Source organism: Silurus meridionalis, chromosome 1 (assembly GCF_014805685.1).
Source record: "Silurus meridionalis isolate SWU-2019-XX chromosome 1, ASM1480568v1, whole genome shotgun sequence".
NCBI classification, from domain to species: domain Eukaryota; kingdom Metazoa; phylum Chordata; class Actinopteri; order Siluriformes; family Siluridae; genus Silurus; species Silurus meridionalis.
Window position 1 is genome coordinate 21,997,695 of NC_060884.1, and position 22,277 is coordinate 22,019,971.

At 37.6% G+C, this 22,277-nt stretch overlaps 1 protein-coding gene across 5 annotated transcripts in view; it reads left to right on the top strand.

The window, feature by feature from the left end:
• The window catches only part of tgfbr3 (transforming growth factor, beta receptor III), a 90,115-nt gene that overhangs the window by 61,285 nt on the left and 6,553 nt on the right, over positions 1-22,277 (top strand). For 3 of the 5 annotated variants that reach the window (XM_046854918.1, XM_046854915.1, XM_046854919.1), the window contains 10 exons: positions 188-371; positions 2,870-3,032; positions 3,595-3,742; positions 7,329-7,518; positions 7,969-8,237; positions 10,217-10,375; positions 11,579-11,698; positions 13,288-13,473; positions 14,577-14,846; positions 16,816-16,981. In XM_046854918.1, the coding sequence (XP_046710874.1) occupies positions 188-371; positions 2,870-3,032; positions 3,595-3,742; positions 7,329-7,518; positions 7,969-8,237; positions 10,217-10,375; positions 11,579-11,698; positions 13,288-13,473; positions 14,577-14,846; positions 16,816-16,981 (1,855 nt within the window). Of the gene's footprint in view, positions 1-187; positions 372-2,869; positions 3,033-3,594; positions 3,743-7,328; positions 7,519-7,968; positions 8,238-10,216; positions 10,376-11,578; positions 11,699-13,287; positions 13,474-14,576; positions 14,847-15,144; positions 15,371-16,815; positions 16,982-22,277 lie in introns of those variants that run through there. The other 2 variants (XM_046854921.1, XM_046854920.1) reach the window with 2 other exon arrangements.

The window sequence follows — 22,277 nt, forward strand, 5'->3', positions numbered from 1 at the left end:
TAGAGATCACACTTTTTAAATAATTAAAATGATTAAATTGTCAAAGAAATAAAGCAAGACAAATTCACCCACCACCTGTTTCAATTGTGTGAATTGTGAAATGCTTACATATGAATCTGGATTTTTTTTTGTTTTATTTGTTTTTTTATTTACCTAATCTGTGTTTTTCTTTTTGTTTCTCTCTAAGGTGTCAGATGGCTCTGTTGTGCAATTTGAGAATGGAAATCTGTCCCTTTCTTGTGAGGTGCAGAGAGCCATGTTACCACATGGAAACGAGCATCTGATGTCCTGGGCTAAAAGCCAGTACCGTGCCATTACCTCCTTTACCGAGCTCAAGATGACCCATGACATCTTTATCAAAGTGGGAGAAGGTGTGTGTGTGTGTGTGTGTGTGTGTGTGTGTGTGTGTGTGTGTGTGTGAACATTCTCGTGGCTGTCTAAAGACCTTAATATGTCTAGTCATTAAAGTGCATATTTTCCCGGCACACGACATGCCCCACTAAACCTGAATTAAAGCAGCACGCTTGCTAATTTTCTCTCAAAGGCAGCCATTGATGATGTGTGTAATAACTGGGCCCGAAAGTAATAAAGCAGCTCCCAGTGAGCCTCAGGCATGTCTCTCTGATCAACACCGGCGAGCCTACACGGTCTTTTTGATTCCCTTTCATTTCTCCTTCTCTTAATTTGCAGTTATGCTGGCATTTAAGTTTGAAAATGTATTTTACTGCAGTTAGATAGGGGAGCAATGAAAAGGCAATCGAGCGAGTGAGGGGGAGAGAGAGTGAGAGAGAGAGTGAGAGAGTGAGAGAGTGAGAGAGTGAGAGTGAGAGTGAGAGTGAGAGTGAGAGTGAGAGTGAGAGTGAGAGAGAGAATGAGAGAATGAGAGAATGAGAGAATGAGAGAATATAAAGGATAAGACACAGGAAAAAGGAAACCTCACTGTCCAAATTGTATTACTACCAGGTAACTGCAATTCATGGCTAATGAAGTAGAGCAGAATTAAGCTCACAGCCAAAGTTAGCTGCTTGCCTGATGACATTAGCCATCGAAGGAAAATTGGCTGTTTCTCAAACGAAACTGTTTAGATGAATTAAACTAAGCTGTATAAAGGACATGTGGCAATGGAAAGTTGTGATCACCACAGAAAAAGGACATGCAAGAGCACACAACATCACTATTTCTCATGCCACACGCCTATGACATAATCACTCTTTGGCTATGTTTTCTTGTAAAATGGCATCTAAATGCTAAACATACTGTACACACACCAGTAGTCTTTTAAAAAATAAACCCAATTTTTATTTAATTTGGTAGTTTGCTAATTCTCACCCTCTAGCTTACTCTCTTTTCTCTCAGGATGCAACAAGTAGTAACTCAAATGTAGCATAAATCATGCAATTTTTATATAAAGTAAAGAACATTCTCAATTCTCATCTAAAGTAAGTACTTTTTTCAGTTAACAGATGAAAAGAAAAAGTGTGAGCAATCATGACATGGTCAGCATGAGCTGTGTAGTTTGTGTTAATTATTTCACTTGTGCTATGACAGTGTGGTGAAAAAAATAGCTGATAACAGACCAAGGATATGATAACTGACCCCAGTGTTATCTATAATCTCTCATGAGCTCCAAAAACAGAACGGTATTTACAGCTACTGTGTATGCATATTATTTATAGTGTTAGATTTGAGCTACTTACAGTAAAGTTATAGATGTGCTGTAAATTTAGCTAAGAAGACAAATTCTAGCTAACTCTCAGATGTAGATTAAGTAACTTGGGTGAGCAGAAAGGTGTCCATGTGACTTTTGATGCATTTAAGTGGATTTATTTAGTCCGATGAACCACTTGTGTCAAATTATTAAAGGGTTTGGCTGCGATTCTAGACTCTGTGTTTATCGCTACAGGACAGGTCTGTCTCGAAAGTCCTACTGGTCCCTTTGTAGCTCAGCGTGAGAGCGGAACATGTTTCCGATCTGTTTTTTTTACACAGAGCAGGCACCTCAAAGAGGCAGGAAGAGCCAGAGGAGAGAGAGATGTGCCAACCTTTCAGTTAATATATGCTATCTTTGTGCACTGACCAAAAGCTCTCTGTCCAAATAAGGATGGAATTTGTCCCTCAGTGTCTCTTAGAGTCTTTTATTGTCTCTTAGTGTCTTTTACAGTGTCTCAGGGATTAGAGTAATCAAACTGTTTATTCTCTCTCTCTCTCTCTCTCTCTCTCTCTCACATGTAATAAAGTTACTGTCATATTTACTTTTTCCATCATACTTATATTTTCACCACTTTCTTACCCTTTCATGTTACTTGGTTAATCATTTTTTATTTTTATTAATCAGAGTTTGTAACTATCCTTACCTGAGGAAAATTCACAGTTAAATGTGATAAATAGCCAGCAACCAGTTCCACATGCGACTAATGAAAGGAGAATTAAAAGAGCAGATTAGCCAAAGAATGAAAATGATCCAATTTTCCATTTAGCCCAAAGGTATCAAATTGATCAGCCCAGACGTTGCACACAAAACATTCCTTTAGTAATTATAAACATTTGGGTGGAGTAGGGAAAAGCTTACACAAAATGTCATATTTTAAATTCACTTCAGTAGCTTCAATATTCAGTGCCTAGTCAGCCCTTAATAGTGAAAAGGTAGAACCACATAATACTTGTAAACGTCTGGTGTCTCTCTATGTATACACAGTATTTCTTGTCCTTTATTGATTTATTTGTTTAACAATTTGTTTTATGCTTTTTAAACCCTAAACTAAATCAACTTATATGTGTATTTTCGTATCATATGACACTTTAATCATTGCGTAGTGTTGGTGTACTATTACATTTTTTTTCCCCCCTTATTTGTGTACAAACCTTTCAGATGCTGTGTTTTCTGACACCTGCAAAATTGACAACAAATTTCTGTCTCTGAACTACCTGGGGAGTTATGTCCAGCCTCAGGCATCCAAAGGATGTGTCCTCTCTGGTCCCAGTGTTGATCAAGAGGTACACATCATCGAGTTGCAGGCCCCAAACTCCAGCAGGTGAGAATGTGTGAGATAAAGTGTCAACACAGGGAAATGTTATAAACTTCCCTTCCTGTATAAGTGCATTAGTAGCTGGAAGTTTGTAGAAGATTGTAAATTACAAACACTAAAACTGCCAGAGATCCACTATTGGTTTCTTAAACAAAACTTGTAACTTGCAATAGATCAAATGTATTGCATACAAGAAAATAGATTTTATTTTATTTCCAAACTCATTTGAACCTGGTGTGAATAGTTCAGTCCTCTTCTGCTATCTGAAAGCCTAAACTGAATCACTGTTGATACCTTTTATGAGGCTTTAGTTACTTTACTAGAAGATTCTCTCCTCCAAGTGCTCTGATTACACAACAATGACTCAAAAGATCCCAGAAGGCATTTGGAAGAGGTTGCCAAGGTTGACTAATAGTGTTGCGTCAAGTGGTGTGTTGCGCATATGTCCTGCTTTTTGCCTGGGAAAATGGCCAGCATTTTAATCAGTTGGCCAGACACAGATAGTGCAGACATTTTTCTATTTTCTCAATCTTTCTTTCTCTCGCTCTTGTTCCGTCTCTCTGAGCAGTGCCTTGCAGGTGGATGTGACGGTGGATTTAAGGCCAGTGGAACCAGACATGCCCCTGCACCGTGACATTGTGTTGCTCCTCAGATGTGAAAAGTCTGTCAACTGGGTGATTAAGGCCTACAGTGTCATCGGCAAACTGCACATAGTGGTATGTATGCATGTTTATGCACGACTGGATCTCAAATCCTTCCTCCAAATGTATTTTATCAACCAAAGTATGAAGACTTTAGCATTGTCACACATGTACTGTAGGACAGCCCGATTTCTTAATATTAAACAAACATAAAACAAACAAAAATCAGAACCATGTATCTAAACTCAGAAGTGGTATACCGGTGGTTATTTTGAATAGGGAAACATGTTTAGATTGGTGTACAATGGTATGATTCTGCTTTCTAGAACAGTCTCCAAAAGAGTATCCAAAATCTTTATTATAGTCCTACAGTGAAGCTGAATAGAACAGCATGGCATTGCAGAAGTTTGTCTTGCTGTCTAATAGTCCCAGGCTCACTGGTTTGATCCCTTGAACTTATAATAATATATTATTTTATTTAATTATTTATGAATAATAATAATGATATTGTGATTTGTGGTGAGAGTAGGGAGCAGGTTGAGAAGAGCCTGGAGAGGTGGAGGTACATGCTGGAGAGAAGGGGAATGAAAGTCAGTAGGAGTTAGACAGAGTACATGTGTGTGAATGAGAGGGAGTGGAGTGGTGCGGTTGCAGGAAAAGGGGTGGAGAAGGTGGAGGAGTTCAGGTAACTGGGGTCAACAGTGCAAAGTAATGGAGAGTGTGTTAGAGAAGTGAAGAAATGAGTGCAGGCAGGATGGAGTGGGTGGAGAAGAGTGACAGGAGTGATTAGTGATAGAAGAGTATCTGCAAGAGTGAAAGGGAAAGTTTATAGGACTGTGGTGAAACCTGCGATGTTGTATGGTTTAGAGACCGTGGCATTGAGTAAAAGACAGGAGGTGGAGCTGGAGGTAGCGGAGCTGAAGATGTTGAGGTTTTCGTTGGGAGTGACGAGGATGGACAGGATTAGAAATGAGTTTATTCGAGGTGAGGGAGGTGAGATTGAAATGGTTTGGACATGTGCAGAGGAGGGACATGGGTTATATCGGTAGGAGAATGCTGAGGATGGAGCCACCAGGAAGGAGTAAAAGAGGAAGGCCAAGGAAAAGGTTTATGGTTGTGGTGAGGGAAGACATGCAGGTAGGTGGGTTGAAAGAGGCAGATGTAGAGGACAGGAGGGTATGGAGACAGATGATCTGCTGTGGCGAACCCTAATGGGAGAAGCCAAAAGAAGAAGATTTATTAATAATAAAATATTAACAAAATCTATTTCTGTCTGTGAGAGTGTGATAGCTTATAAACACAATGCATTTTGTTTGTTCTTGTGTCTGTATGAGTTTGCTTTGGGTTCTCAGGTTTTCTTCCACCTACCAAAAGATGCCACTGACTTGCCACTAGGTGTGAATGATTATGAGTATGGGTGGATTGTCAGTTGATTGGTGTTTCATTTAGAATACATCCCCACAATGTGTTTCTGAGATAGGCCAAGATAGAGCAGTTACTGGAGATGAATGAATTGAGGAAGATCTGTTGTTTGAAAATATGCTACCAATATAATTAATATGAAAACTGATATTGCATAGCTTAACAGTGGCTTTGAAGCAGGGATGTATAGATTTAGACGTGGGCTTATGGAAACGGTTTTGCATGGCGTATGCGCTCTTCTTGATTCCAGTGCAAACTTTAAACATGTGCTAGCTAATTGACTGCATTTGCATTGAGGGGGGACATGTGCTGTCGATTTTACCCATGTTGTTTTCACAAAATATGTTTACCATAGAATTATTATCCACTTTGCTTCAACACTAATGGTAATCCGATGTGTGAGAGCTTTAACTCACCATCTGAGTAGCAGACGTCCTGACTAGATTTCCTAGTTTTCTTCTGAGAGCCAATATGGCTTGATGGTGTTTCATGATATATTTGGATCAAGACAATAATTATAGGCATCAAATCTGTAAGGCTGTTTTGACATCTGATAGCACTGCCAGTTGTCTTTGTGAAGGATACACTGGCGGACAAACTGATGAAAAGACGGCTTGTGACAGGCCTAGGGCCAGGTGCTGTCAAACCGTTTTTCCGATTTCTCTTTTTTTTATATGGCTCGAATCTGCATTGCAATTTTATTGTGCTCACCTGGCCTTGCGGTTGCTTAGAATTATGATCTTTTGTTTGAAGGTTTCTAAGGGATTAACACATTATGGGACATTCTGAACAGAACAAAATGAGTCAGGAAAGATACAAATGTGAAGATTAGATATAAGGAATATGATGGGATTTATTTTCGATACAAATTTCTGTTTGGTTCAGTTGCTGCTACTGCGATAATGCTAATTTTAAATATTACTGAAGGGTTTATAACTGATCATGATGCATTTTTCCTTAATAATACATTACAATTCTAGTGTAAGTCATTTACAATAAATACAGTTGAGAATACAGCTGTGTGGGAAAGTTTGTGTCAGTCAGGGATGTTAGTAAAACAGTAGAAAATGTGTGTTGCAGTTTAGAAAGAAAAGGAGTTTCGGAGAAGTAAATGAAATGAATCATTATGTGTAATAGTGTTTGTTCTTCTTTTTCTTCTTTTTTTTTACTTTTATATTGACATTCACAATCTTTGGAAGTGATTTAGGAAAAAAAAAGACTTGGACAAGATTATAACACACAAAAATAGATGAAAAATGGATGTTTGGCCAACCAGTCTAGTTGTCAGGATACTCTTGCTACAGTAAAAACTAGTACAGTGAAAACCACTGAATTTATATTGATCTTTTCTAAAACTTTTTTCCTCTTCCAGTCTCTTTACAACTCAGCCTTACTTTGTAGTTCTCTGTATTTTCTGATTTGTAACATACTCCACTGCCTCCTAGCTCACACACTTTCACAATGCCTGAATGCTGGCAGACACTCATGACAACATCTGTGCATAACGTCTGTACATTTGCAGATTCAGAAATATTGGAAAATATGTGCTGTGGTGCTAGTGGCAGCTTGAGTGTATGTCCTGCACCATCACTAGGCTGAACCTGATATTACAAGTGGTAGGATTAGTTTAGCACAGGGCTAGGAGATGTCAACACGGATCTGTACAGTAGCAAGTTAAAGCTATCCCTGACTGTATGTGTAAGCCTGTGTGAATTGGACATTGTGTTCCTGGACTCCTGGAATGCCATCTATGCATGTGATATGATAGCCTCATAAAGTCAAAGCCTGGCTAACGTGGTGCTGGGTGTGAGAAAATAAGCGTGGGAAATGGGGATTATACCCCACTTCTTTCATCCGATTACCAACAAAGGACAAGCGGGAACAAATGTGGAATGCCTTTGTTATCAAAGATATTGAACCCGTTAGCTAATTAAAGAGAGTTTGAATCACTTCCAGCCTAGTCAGTAATTAAATAGATACAAATCAGATTGTAACCTTTATTAATGTATGAGACCCATCAGGGTGTAATCCCTGCTTTGCCTTCTCTCTGACCCTGAGAAAGCTAAAAACCTTGAGCCAGGGAATGTGTGTTGCTTTTTTATTTTTTACGTAGCTTTAGAAAGTAAGTCAGTCAGATATTTTATAGCATTCAAGACTTTTAGTGGCTAGTCAGGGGATACGTAGCATATCATAGTGAAGGTTAGCCTCAGTTCATAGCTTTTCCTTTCCTCCTCCACAGACATCAGACAGTGTTAGCCTGAATGCTAGCACGGAGCGACTGATGCAGGTGTCTAAAGCTGTGAAGCAGAAGCTGCCTGCAGGAGCTCAGGCTCTGATCCAGTGGGCTGAGGAGAACAACTATGGCCCTGTCACTTCCTATACCAGCACTGCTGTGGCCAACATCTTCCACCTGCGTGTTAGAGAAAAAGGTACAGGGATTCAATCAGTATTTTGTGAGTTTTCTGTACAGAAATCTTACATAGGAAATGAACAGAATTTTTGAAATTAATAAAAAAATTGATTTAACATGAGTTAAATTTGATTGTATATTCATATAAATTTTTTTTTACTATCTTCTATTAACTAATGGCTGCATAGGAGTAAGGTTGTGGTCAGTTTTGTGTTTCTCAGCATTGTAGTTCAAACTCTGACCTTCGAATTTATATCGCATTTAGAAAAGTACATACATCCTGGCATAACTTATTTAAAAAATACGTAATAAAGTAAGTACTGATTATAAGCTTTCAAAGAATATAACATCAAATATCATATCTGGTTACTGTTCATATTAACCCATTTTATCTGCAGAGTAGCTCATTTAACTTCCTTACTGTTCACAACTCTCTGACTTACCTTTGACTTACTCCTGTCCCTTGCAGAAGTGGTGGATCCGTTAGAGAGCATGTTTCCCCCAGAGCTTTCAATCCTGAGAAACACAGATCCTCGTGAACACACTCGTCCCGACCTCCCCTTCCTGTTTCCCCCGGGGATGGACCAGAATCCATCCTTTCCTTTCACCCCTACTCTGGAGGAGCAGGCATGGCCAAATCGGGGTCCTGAGGAGCAGCATGAAGCTCTGAGTGGGATTCTCAGTGTGCAGTGTGAGGAGAGTAAGATGGTCGTGAGCATTGACAAGGAGAGCCTGCAGGTGAGCATATATAAGTTTAGTTTTTAGTGAAAAACACCCCAAATAATGAAATATGCAAAAATTAAGAAGCATAACAAATTCCAAGATTTTAATATACAGCCACCTTGAAGTCCAATTGCAAAAAAAAAAAAAAAGCACCTTCTCCTTTTTGTCCCTTTTCAAAAAGACACACAATACTTTAATATACATCATGACAGTATAGCACAAATCTAATGTAATCATTATTTCAGATTTCCCATATACAGATGTAGACAATTTTTGGTAGCCTTTCATGAAAAACAAGACCCCTCAATTATTTCTGAAATAAAATTTAACTGACAAAAGGTTGACATACATTATTGTTTATCTTATATTTAATAAAAATCAGGCTTTGCTTCCGATCTGATGACAGAATATTTTCTACAGTATAACAAATGAAAATGCCATCAACTGCAAAATCACTGCAAACACGTGATTTCTGTAGCTCCCAGTGAAACTTCTGCATTTACAGATACTACTCAGGTGTGAAGGCTTTCTTTAGATGTTTGATGGGACACACACCAGGGTACAGATTTTGTTCTTAGCCATGCTAGTTAAAGGTTTTGTGTCATTATCCTAAAGGACTTATGAGCTGAGACTAAATCTTCTGATGCTGGGCAAACTGTTGTACTACCGAATGTTTTCATAGTTTTGAGATTTTACAGCTTACTTTCATAGGCATAGTTTCCTGTGCCAGATGCAGCACAGCAGGTGAAAAACATAACCAAGCCTTCTCCATATTTAACAATTCATTTGCATATTCCACTCTGGCATTTATGTTTTGATCAGCAATAAAGTTTTCATGGCTCCTCTTCAATTTAGCTGACTGACTCTCAAATAGGGATGATTGAGATTTACCACTGATGTCCCGTTACCTTGGAGTTCAGTTTGTATCACTTTTAAAACATTTCTTAACTTTTATCGACCATTTTCTTTATCCTTCTGTTCAAACAGTTTTCCTCTTGCAGTTGTGTCCAGTGAGGTTTGGTTCAGTCCCAAGGACTTTACCCTTCCTAATAATATTTGCAACTGTAGTCATTGGAGATGATCTTTTAGTCATTACCATCAACATTCTTGTCTATAAGTAACTGATCTCCTCAGACAATTTTCTGCATTGCTTTCTCTGGTCAATGTTCAGTGTGGTGCACATAATGATACCAAACATTACTTTTCTCTGTTTTCATAGGCTGAATAACTAATTAAGAGAATGATGACATTTTTTTTTTTTTATCTTTATTGAATAAGCAATAATTTGATAATCTATTTTCACACTTTATTAAGGGATGCAGGCATACATGAGTCAATTGCTTTCAATTTGACCACTTTTCAGGAGGAATGACGTGTTTTTTCAATAAGTTGTAAGGCTCCCAGCAAATCTTTTCACATCTGTACCTCATACTAGGATATTTAACTGATCCAGGAATGTGTAATAAGCATTGCTGTGGGACATCATGTGGAAAGTCATTGCGGAAACTAAAAGCGAGGTACATCTGTTGCCGATAACACTTTTACAACTCATCGATGTGTTGGAAGACGCCATATTTTTATATATATATTTTTTTTATATACATAGAAAGCTGTGTAAATATTCCTGGAATATGTGTGTGTTTTTCTCCATGAAGTCAGTCCTTGTAAAAGTCAGCAAAATTGTAGTACACCACACATCCTCTGCATTTCAACGGATCTGCTGTCAACTTTCACCCTTACAGAAATGTGCCAAAGAGGGACAGTATTCATTATTTATAAGTGGTTTTGTGTGTTGGACCTTTGGATTGAACCCTAAGCTCTTGTCTGAGTTGAAATGAAAGCCCTACTTATCTCTTCTACATGTAAGCGATGTGAGGAATGTAGAAAAATATTTGACGTTTTGGTTTAGAAGTCAGATCCATGTACACAGGACAATGCTTTACTTATCCATTTGTAATTAGTTCTAAATCTTATTTGTTGGCATTTCCTTGCAGGCAACAGGTATAAATAAAGCCAACATAACCCTGCAGGACCCACAATGCAAAGCAATATCCAACTCCACCCACTACATCCTGGAGACTCCACTGACTGGCTGTCAAACTACTAAATACCCCTTGCACCACCCCAGCCCAATGGACCTCTACATCAATTCAGTAAGTATGATAAGAACAAGGCAGAGAGAGGCATGGCATAGTCACAAGGCATAAAAAAATGCATGTGTAAATCAGCCTTTCAGATATGGTTCTGGAATTAGTTTAAAGTATGAAAATGTTTTTTTTTTTTTTTTTTTTTTTTTTTTTTTAGAACGAACACTAAACTTACAGGCAAAAATCAAATACAAAAAAATGAAAAGAATAAATGTAAACAGACGATTAATACTTATGTTGCTGTTAATACTTGGGCGCCATATGTCAAAAGTTGTATTCATTTTATTATACATTTTTTAAACAAACTCGTATATAGAAAACACCATATGCTCAGCAATAAATAGTAGAAGAAACTATACAAATTACTAATTACACTAGATGGTGTACACTACTGTGGTCCTTGATGTTTGTTAACATTTTAATAAAATGAATTCATTGAATACCCTGATGTTTAATACCCTGTTAAAATACTGTTCAGTCCTACGATTAAATGGACACACAGAGTGCAGATCATTTAAAAAATAAGATACTGATAGGACTCATTTTTAATAAAAAGGAAAGATGTTCACGGTCAGTTGAGGGTGTGCGTTTGCTCTGACTCTTTATTTGATGCGATTTGCTTGTTTTTACTCAGCTTAAATGAGTCACATCCTTACTGATGTCCTGTGATAATTCTTTGAGGAAATTTGATACAGTGCATTTTAGTCCTGCTCCATTAGATCCGGGCAAACTCCCAACTATTCCAGCTTTGTGTGAACGAAGGTCCTTGATGGCGATTTAGTAATTTTGTCCAATGTGTTCAGAGCAAATATGTGGCCAAGTCCAAGCTGAGAACCATCAACAAGGTCTCAGCCAATGGCCAAGCTCAGGATTTCATCTTGATTAGGCAACATTCTCAAACATTCATCATCGCTGAGCTAGTAACGGTCAAGATGATTCCCTTTATTATGAGTTAAGATGTGAAAAGTATGCTCGGGATATCCACTTAGGGACTGGCAATGTTGAAACTCTTAAGCGTTCCCACGGCTCAATTCCAGCTCATGTGTTTTCTGAGTTCTTAGCAGGCCCCTACACAGACACACACAAACAAACACACATGCATGCACATAATATAGGCATTATACTATTATACTTATGTCTCAAATTAACTGAGCTGAATTGCGTCAAGGTTGTGGAACTGCAGTGACTTACAGATCTTGCGATCAACAGATTGTGATCAGACATTCAGAAAGCAGGGACGGCAGCGGCTGGCCAACGGATGATGAAGACCTGGACTCAGGAGACGTACTGCTCTCAGACGGACCATCTGTACGCCACCCAACCATTTTGGTAGGATGTTTTCACGTGGAAATCAGTGTTTAAAAATTGAGCACTGTGTACATTTGTTCATATGTTATGGATTTATGGAAAATTCCTCATAATTCAGTCCTAATTCAGTTCTCAGGTACAGCTTTTCCAACAAACAGGACTGGGTTGGTTCTGGTGCCAAAACAAGAACCAGTTAAATGAGAATTTGTGAATTTTCCAATGTATGCCATAACACAAACATTATTATTATTTTTTTTAAACGTGCAGTTGCATTGCATTTGCCAGAAAGATGTCTTATTCTTCATCAAACCACTGACTCACAGAAGTCATTATTTTGCTCCTGTGGATTTAATAGCAGTCGTATAAACAATCAGTTGTTGTTTTCATTTAGTTCAGCCAATTAGTTGCTTCAATTTTCTGACATTTTTGGTTTCTTACCTGCAGGCCAGCTGCTTTGCAGTGCCTAAATAGAAGCAATTGCACAGCTAAATTTCTCCAGATGATTTCTAGCTGGAATCCAGGATTAGACACAAAAAAACCTGTATTCTGTTTGATACTTGTTAGGTGGTTGTTCATTACATTTGTTTTAAAGTTTGAACCCTCGAATGGAATACATGCCAGCAAATAAACATAGATTTGTCATGTGAGCTGTCCAGACCGCATGAACAATGTGGATTAGGTGGAATTTCCCAAGGATTAAAAACCTCTAGTACAGAGCATTATGTATTATAAAATAGACTATTAATGTATTGTGTTCTTGATAGATGTGATGATGAAATTTTAAGGCTGTTATTTTTGTAAGCAGTATTGCGGCATGTCTAACAAAAATGTGTAGTATATACAGTATATTTTAAGATATTCTATCTTTGTTAGTATATTCCAGTATTATGGATCATGTTTCAGAGTTTTCAGTCTGGTCTCTTTTGCATTTCACTATATAGCTGTCATAGCTTCACTATATAGCTGATGTACAGCTTTTGCCATAAAAAGGCATTGCGTCCATGTAATCCAGGTATTCTTTTATTGTCATACATAACAACTGCTGTACAAATGTCTTAGAAGGACCTGCAGAGCTTCAGCCCTGAGACTACTTTTCCCAGACTCCCCCAGTGGTAGTAAATACAATTTAAGGGCTTAGAAAGACTTTTATGTCTTTCCAGAGTTTTAGTGTCTGGACTCTTTTTCACCTTCTGCACTTCTCCACACTTTACTTCCACTTTAGTCTTTTTCTTTCTGCACTCCCTCTCTTTTACACACACACACACACACACACACACACACACACACACACACACACACACACACACACCTTGTCCCTGTTATTTATTTATAGATTTTTTTGCATTTCTCTTAAATGTTATTGTTAATTCTAGAACTTGACTCATGCCAGAGCTTTTTTTTTTTATCTCACAATTCAGTTTAAAGCATTTTAATTTATTCCAGTTTAATTCAGTACAGTTTAATGAACTTTATTGGCCTAAACTAAAAACTACTACCCAAGATTTAGGTTTCCCAAATCTATTACTCATTTCTCACCCTAACCCCCTCCTGAACATAATGCAGCCCAAAAATGTGTAATTTATAGTATCTCTCTCTGTCTCCGTCTCCAGTTTAACTGTACGTACCGTAAGGTTGAAGATGCTTCTCCTCACTTTCCCTGGCCTCGACGAGATGTTAAGCAAGAACCTGTGGAAAACATGACATTCAGCATGGAGCTGTACAACACCAGCCTGTTCCACCATCCACAACCTCCTTCCTTCATCCAGGTCATGGACAACAAGCCTGTTTTTGTGGAGGTAAAATACAGAGAACAGTAACAACACATTACATGATACTACTGTACTTTATTGCATAGATGGTTTCACAATTACAATTAAAAAGGATCACTTCGGTAGAACAGATACTATTGTAGAAAAGTCTACATTTCTTAATCTTTAATTTTTTCTGGATATAATGATTTGACAAAGATCTGTATGTTCAAAACTTGCGAAGTTTAATTTTGAATTCTCATACATCTAAAGATAAAAACAATTACTGGTTTTATAATGGCTTTAGCTGATATCTCAAAGGTTTACTATCTAACCATGCAGTTGTTTATTTTCAAATAGAACTGAAAATCGATAGTGACACAAGCACTTGAGATTTAAAAAGTGAGTGAGGCATGCGTTGTTAAATGTTGTTGGTCCAAACATTGATACTAACTGCAGTGCAAGTGCTGAAAAGACCATCTTTTATTTTTAAGCACACGGATAGTGTGTCTTGTTTGTCTCTTTTTTTTATGTAAATAGACAGAAAAAGGGGGTGAAATTTGAGTTTAGAATAATACCTCTAAGGTTTGGAAGAGGAGATTTGCCTTTGAATCTGTAAGAATTTGTGATTCTTGGAAGTGAGGAGTATGTGTGAAAAAAGATCAAATATGGGACTGACTCAGCAGTATGACTTGGTACTTTTGAGCTGTAAACCTTTGATTCATCAACTCGCTAAAAGGCATCTTTTTTATCAGTTTTTTTTTCATTTATCCCTCCATACAGAGAAGGAACAATGGGGGTCCCTAATGCTCACTGTTGCTTTCTTTCTGTCTCTTGTTGAAATTCAATTGTGTGTGATTTATATCAAAGTGTGAAATATCAAAGAATATTTGAAGTGTGTGTGTTTGTGAGAGTGAAAGAAAGCATGAGAGAGAAAGAGAGATACTGTATGACTATATTGTAAAGTTTTGCTGCTGCACTTGCTTTTAAAAGCCAGTTTATGATACTGGCCATACTACTATGAGAATCTGTATTTTGAATAAATACATACCACATATAAATCATGGGTTCCTCTCTCTCTGTCACTCTCGCTCTCTCTCGTTCTTTCTCTCTCTCTCTCTCTCTTTCTCGCTCTCTCTCTTTCTATGTAGATCTCTGCCACTAAAGCAGATCCTGAACTGAGCTTCATGATACAAACATGTTTCATCTCTGCAAATTCTAATCATGAGATGCCATCTGATTACGTACTCATTGAAAACATTTGTCCCACGGACGAGTCCGTCTCTTACTACTCTTCGAAAGTGGATAAGAAGCGCTTCAGCTTTGAATTCAGGTCGAAGTTCAAGGTGCCTTTGCTATTCCTGCACTGTGAGATGTCCGTCTGCTTTAAAAAACACCACATGCATCCAGGACTGCCAGAGGTATGGAGCTTTTATTCATTTATTTTTTCCTCAAGCATCTCCTCTCCTCTCCTTTTACTCATTCTTTCCTAGTTTTTTCCTCTTTTTTGTGCTTATCATTCTCTTCTCAATCTTCAAAATATATATTTTTTTCCTGCTTCCTTCTGCCTTCCATATCTAGCAAAAAAAAAAAATTGTTTAATATACACACCTACCTTGCCACCTTTCATTATGGTTCCTAGTGAGAGCAGCAACATATTGGCTCTGTCACACACTGCCATCTCACCATTCATTCCGAACATTTGTTTTTTCACATCAGCACCTTGGCAATGGTTAATCCACTCCAGCTGCCAGAGTCAGCCCTCGCGTCAACAGAGCAGGACATATAAATCTCAATACTATATTCTCTATCCATTTGTCCCTCTTAATTCCATCTTCAACCTTCATCAATCAAAATAAATACAATGTTAAATACAGAGTATATTCTGCTCAGTGTCCACATTCCTTGTCTATAATAAAGGTGAGGTCCCTGTTTAAAATGCAAATGTGTGCAGATTTGGTGCTCATTCTCTTACTTTATAAGTGCTCATAAGGTTTTGCACATTCAAGTGCAAAAAAAGAAAATTACACTCTCTTCTGTTCAGTTTTATCATAAGAAAAGAACTGAGATTTCTGTAAATCAGAAAGAAAATTATAGACATGCATGTTTATGGTGAAGGATAGAAGAACATCTCCATGCAGCATGATGTTACTATGACTACAGTTGCAAATATGATTTAGCTTAAGGTCCATGGGATTGAGGATGGCCTCACTGCAAAGATTTGCAGTAGAAAAATGGACTCCTTATTAAACAGAAAGATATATAATGCGAAAAGTAAAGAAAGAAATAAGAAAAACATTAAAAATAAATGATACAAGCCGAACTCCAAGGCAAAGATCCCTTGTATTTTGTCTGAATTCACCTTTGACACTTTTTTGAGACAGTGGGCTCAGTGGAAGAAGATTGACTCCAATGTCAAAGGAAAATCATAAAAATGCATTTAGACAAGCCATAGTGCTTTTGTCCCACAATGCTTACACCTAAACACACCCAAGTATGGTTAAGAACTGGACTCTTCTGAAGTGGCCTTCTATGAGCCCTGATTTAAATGCTATCAAACATCTATAGAAAAAGCAGAAACATTAAGTCTAGAGAAGATAACCTTCACATCTGAGACATCTGGAGCAGTTTGCTCATTAAAAGTGGGCCAAACTACCTGCTGACAGTTGCAAAAGTCTCATTAAGAACTACAGAAATCTCTTGTTGCACTGATTGTCTTTAAAGGTTATGCAACCAAATATTAGGTTATAAGTTTTATCATTATGTCTTCATATTATATATATTATATATATATATATATATATATTATATAATATTAATATTCTATTAAATCAAAAATCTAACACAAAGTCTGCTTTTTTAATTAAATACAGAATAAACAATGATGGATGCCAATTACTTTTGTCAGTTTCAAGAATCTAATGAGAAATGTGCTCATGGGAGGGTACTGACAAATTTGTCCATGTTTGTATATGGGTTTTGTAAGTCAGATCCTACTCAGGTTAACAATGTTAAGTGAGTACAGTCTGGACCAGCATAAGAGTAATCAAATGTTAATAAGAATCATGTGTATATTAAGTCTACAGATCAAAGTAACATTTTCACTTTGCTCTAGGATAGAAAAACTCAGACCAACTCACATGGCTTTCATTTTTTTTGTTTGTGTTTTGCTCATTTTTTACGCCATTCATGCCGCACATAAATGCGTTTTTAATCTCACCGGCTAAAAGGATCGGAACTGATCTAAACTGACTAGAAGGATCAAACACAATGACTGTTCCGATCTATGTTAGGGTATGTGGTATTTTTCATTTCCCGAATCTATGTGATGAATTCATGTTGGAGATCACACTCTGATTACAGCTTTTTTTTTTCTTTCTCTCCATACAGTGTATGCACCCTAATGATGCCTGTACAAATGTCAGTGGGGAAACCATCATCAAAATGATGATGAACAGCAAAACCTCCACAAAGCCACTGGTGGTCATCAGTGATGACGACGGCACTGAAGGTGATGATGATTTTGATAAAGCATACACACACGAAATAAGACCTGGTAAGACATTAAATAGAGGATGCCATAAAATAAATAGTGTCTCATTATTTGAGTGAATAATTCAAACACAAATATTATTTGACTGTTTTTCATCTAATTGTTAAAACCTGTGTTTTTCTGCATTGCAATGACTGGATTGAAATTACTACAAACTGTTTGGTATACAGTTTACTAGCCAGCACGGTAAACAGAAGGCAACTGGTAGATTAGATTTTACCCACCATTTTGGTGTATTGAAGCAAAGCTAATTTTAAACTAGTGTGTTTCTTCTGCATTATTACAGTGCTTACAAGTCATCATTTAAAAAATTACACAAAAATACCTTTTGAACAATTTGTATAGAAAAGCGGAAACATTGGTATCTTACCAGAGTATGAAGTAATTTTGATTCCAGATAATAATTGATATTAAGTTTAGCTAGCTATTTTTGCTACATAATTAAGCAAGGTTTTTCTTTACAGGTAATAATTTACTGTGTAGTAAATATAGCTAGCTAGCTAAACTACCACATAGACATGTTACTTGCCAAGTTATCTTCTAAATAGTTTTTTACCCAGTTAACTTAGCTTGTTAGCTAGACAGTTAGATAACTATATCTAACTACCACAAGTGGTATTTAAGTTTTCTTCTCAGGAACAGTCCTTATTGAAGTTACATTTACTTAGTGGTGGGCCGTGCATTTGTTACCTGGGCCTTCAGTGGGGATGTATCCACCTCAATCCTTAATCCACCTCTTAATACCACCGCTATCACGTCGCAATTATAGAAACCATCATTACTATACAAAAATGCAATATAACAACATTACAACCACAACTGTGCCCCCTACATAATCTAGAGCAGTTCATAATCAATATTTGTCTAATAACATGACAAAAACATTAAAATGTAAATAAAATACAACCTACTCACCAGAGATGTATACTCATAATTTGCACAGGCTGTAATCCAGTGGTACCGCTTGTATTCACTGGTCTGGAAGCGGCAAACAAACCCGTTCCCAAGCTGAGACAAGCTAGCTAGCTTTGGGATTGGCCAACCCGATTGGTAGGCATAAAAAAGTCTAACTCTGATGTATTAATGGGTGCAGAGCTCTAGACATATGTTTTGCCAGTCGAACTTGGCTGTAACAGTCTCCCTCTGACCAACAAATTAGAGAATGGAAAAATGCTGACGCTATTCTGGCCCTGTGAGGCGATTATGAAATCTAATTGGTTAAAGAAACAGACTCGTTCATAATATTTTCTATGGTAAAAAGACCAGCACTACTGACTTTGAAGGCCTGGTCAGATTAAAGTGACATAGCAGCACATAGATGCTGAAATCTGATTAGACAAAAAAATCTAATATACACGTACTGGAAGCAGTGCAGCCAAGAGAAACGCCAAGAAATGAAGAGAATAAACTGTTGGGAATAAATTAATACACTTTCATGGAACAAATATTAGAATTTAGGTTGTAAATGTAGGTCAGTGCTTCTGATAGTGTTTAGGCCGGCAGAGAAGGCTTGGCTGACTGTGACCACCCACCACTGCATTTACTCGACTTTACTACCTGGGTCCTCATCCAGATACAAGTCAGAGCAAACCTCAGTATTGGGCTTTGACAACGGTATTGCTGATTGATCATTCTTTCCTTTCCAGAAGCAAGCGAGTATGCAAGAATGTAAAAGCAAAAAGGAAGACATTTTGAGTAACAGCTAGTGTATGTGAGTGGAGTGGATGCATCACAGAGTTCCTCGCTTGTTATGGATCATGGCACATTACTACATCTGGAGTGTGTTAGTGTGCAGCAGTGTATTATACATATTGTGTATATGTGGGTGTGTTTGTTGAATGAACTGTCCCTGCTGTGTGTGGTTGATTAGAAAAACGGAGCAGGGGGCCCAGCAATGCTGATTTGTCCCGGATAGAATGGAAAAAAGCAGTTGGTTTCAGTTAGCCGTCCTCTGAGGCACTCCTCTTCCCGGCACAGCGAGACTAAGAGTTACAGTGATGGAGTGGGAGAGGGATGGATGCTCTAAAGGAACAAGGAGTGTGTGATGGGTTTGGGAGCACAGCCAGAGAAAGCCTTGACGTAATGCATCGTCATACATTGGGAAATGGAGCATGACAAACAAAATGCTTTATTGATCTCACATGGTTATATCTTATAGCTAATTGGTTATGCTGTTATGTGATCTACAAGGCTGGTTTGTTTGTTGCGTATTCTTTGAGAGCCATGTCTTATTTTCCCCTAGTTTGTCACTGAAACAAATGCCAGATATCATCACTTCTTTGGAAAACTTCCATTCCACTTTCAGTGAAGGCTCTGAAGTCTGTTATTTTTAATTTAAACCCATATGTATGAATACTCCCAGTCACTGTAGAATTAATAGGTTTTAGCAGCTTGGTTTTCTAGCAGGAATTTGTGAATTGGGGCTTTAAATATTAAATGTAAAACAATATATCTAGTTTTAAGCTATCTAGCTCGCTCTTGAAATTACTTTATGCTGGCCAAAAATGTTATCTTCCCAACTGGACTTGTGGTGCAGGGTGTGTATCTTCCAATCTTACACCCAAAAATCCAATCCCACTGATCTACTCAAAGACCAGTTGTGGCCCTGATCTTATATAATAAATATTTACAAGTTAGCATTCTGTACTGAGGGGGGAAAGCTGCCTTTTGTGAAAATGTAGACTATAATGATGAAAATTAATGGCAGCTGTGCTGAACTGCTGTCCAGCCTATTTGTTTTGTACCAAAGCCATTTTTCTTCAGGTAGTGAGCATGATCTTAATGTGTTGTTTTGTTTCCTTTATTATGGGTGTTTATTAACTAAACGACAGGTCTCAATTTAAAAAAATGTGTTCCATCGTTGCCTTTTAAAAGTGTGATAGTGATCGTTCTTTTCTAATGGATGTTTACTTAATGCCTGAAACCAGCTAACCAGTTACTCATAAACACCATCACATTACAAATATTTGACAGTTTGAAAAGATTAACATCTGATTTCAGTCTTGAGCAAGGAGTTCACCAAGTTGGCTTGGGGCCCTGATGTGACGTATACGTACACACGCATCCATTTGGTTCCCCTTTTGCTCTCCAGGAGATCTGGATAGGCGCCAAAGCAACACGTCTTTATAATAATGACCTAATCGGAGCTTGGCTGATTTCAGCTTGATCTTCACTCTTGGCCCAGTTACACTATGCTTTTGGAGTGTATTGAGAGTGAGCCAATTCTGACTCATAGCACTGCTGAGGATTTCAGCATGCCAATCACCCATTTTGATGTGTGTATGAAATGAGGCATGGTGACCAGCGATTAGTACATTAACCTCATTCAGATGTAGTTGATAAACTATGCTTGTGTGAACCTCTAAGCGGGTTATAAGCCTTGTTTTGCTTGTTGTATTCAAGCAGAGTATGAGTCAGTACAATTCAGAACACACTTTTAAAATGCTCCTCAGTCCCACACCTTCAATGCACTGAACTGTATGTATTACATTTGCAGAATTTGCAGATGCTTTACTAGTCAAGAGATTATGTTAAATTTGCTGGAGTTGTGATCTTTCGTTCCTGGTGAGGATTAGAAAATAACGCCAACATGACGTAGGCGTAATGAGTAAAGTCCCAGAGATGTGCTTTGAAGACAAAGACATCTTTAATGCAGGGATGGCAAAGAAAACAGTCATCGTTTGAAAAGGACTAGTGGTTAATCCTGGATAGTATCCCAATGCTGGAGGCAGGAGTGTTTGGGCATGCTGACCAAATTTTACTTTTACTCCTTAATGATCAAATCTCATACCTTTTACTAAAAATGAAGCAGTGTTAGAACATCCCAATGCTCATATGAACACTTATGCGATAATCAGATTGATTACAGCATTTTATGCATTCTAGTAAGTGGTGCAAGTTACAATACACTCAGTCAGCACTTTATTAAGAAGGCCTGTACACAGTCGCAATTTACCTATCAGCCAATCATATGGCAGCAAGGCACTTCAATATATTTTCCATTTGCAGGTAAAAAGCTTATTTATTTAGTTTGCATAAGGAAATAATGTGATCTCAGTGACTTTGAACAAAGTATGGTCTTTGGTGTCTGGCAGACTGAAGTATTTTAGAAACTGCTGATCTCCTTCAAATCTTCATCCACAGAAATCACTAGGGTTTACCCAAAGTGGTGCAATCGTGGTTGGAGTAAAATGCTCAGACTCGTACAACTGTGGTGAGCAGAAATGCATCTCAGAATTCATGTCAAACTTTGAAGTGATTGGACTACAACAGCATGATCACATAAGGTTCAACTCCTGTTAGTTAAGAACAGGAATCTGAGGCAACAGCCGACAAAGGTTCACACAAATGGGACAGTTTTGTCAATCTTCCACTGCCCAGATTTTGTCAGCTGTCTTCCTGTCAGCATTAAACCAGTCAGCATTGAACTATTCCGCTCTGACTTCTCTCATCAACAAAATGTTTTATTCTGCAGAACTGCCAGTCATGGGATGTGGTGCATGAAAATACCAGGAGATCAGCAGTTTCTGAAATACTCAAACTAGCCTACTCGACACCAACAACTATTCCTCTATCTGCTTTTTTTTATTACCTGATTTTTTCCCTAAGGACATAATTGAAAGACTGCATAACTAAACCCATACATGATTTTCTAATCAAATGGCAGGTAACTATACCATTAACTTACATTAAACTACTGCTTAGCATTCTAAGTATTAGTTTAATCAAATCTAATTTTATTTGTCACATACATACAGAGTATGTTTAATGTAAGATTATGTCGGGATAGTTTACTGTCCATCTCTTGAAATGAATATAACATTAATTAAATAACACATATTGCTTATTTTTAAGCATTTGACTTTAGTAGCTAGTTAAATATATATCTATATAGGCCTGAGTTTAATCTATATAGTGAGTTTAATGAACTGTACCAAGTTCTAACTGCATCGTTCTAAACAAAATAAATCTTAAAGGATAAAAACAAAAGTGGTCCACATGAATTTTCAGGGCAAAAGAATTTATAGAAAGTGTATATTATTCCTAAAAATATAGTACTTTCTGAAACACAGCAATATTACTGGTCACCCAGGCTCACCCATGCAGCATTTCAGCAAGTATAGAGCAATGTTGTGTAGGAGTGTTTAACAAAGCAGAGTTTGGCCATGTTTCGAGCTAGCTAGGATACAGGCATACATGCATGACCTTACTTGCCATTCTCCTCTCTTCTTTCTCCACTGAGGTCCAGGCTGACCACAAAAGACAGCACATAAAGTGTTTCAACTCTGGTCAGAAACAC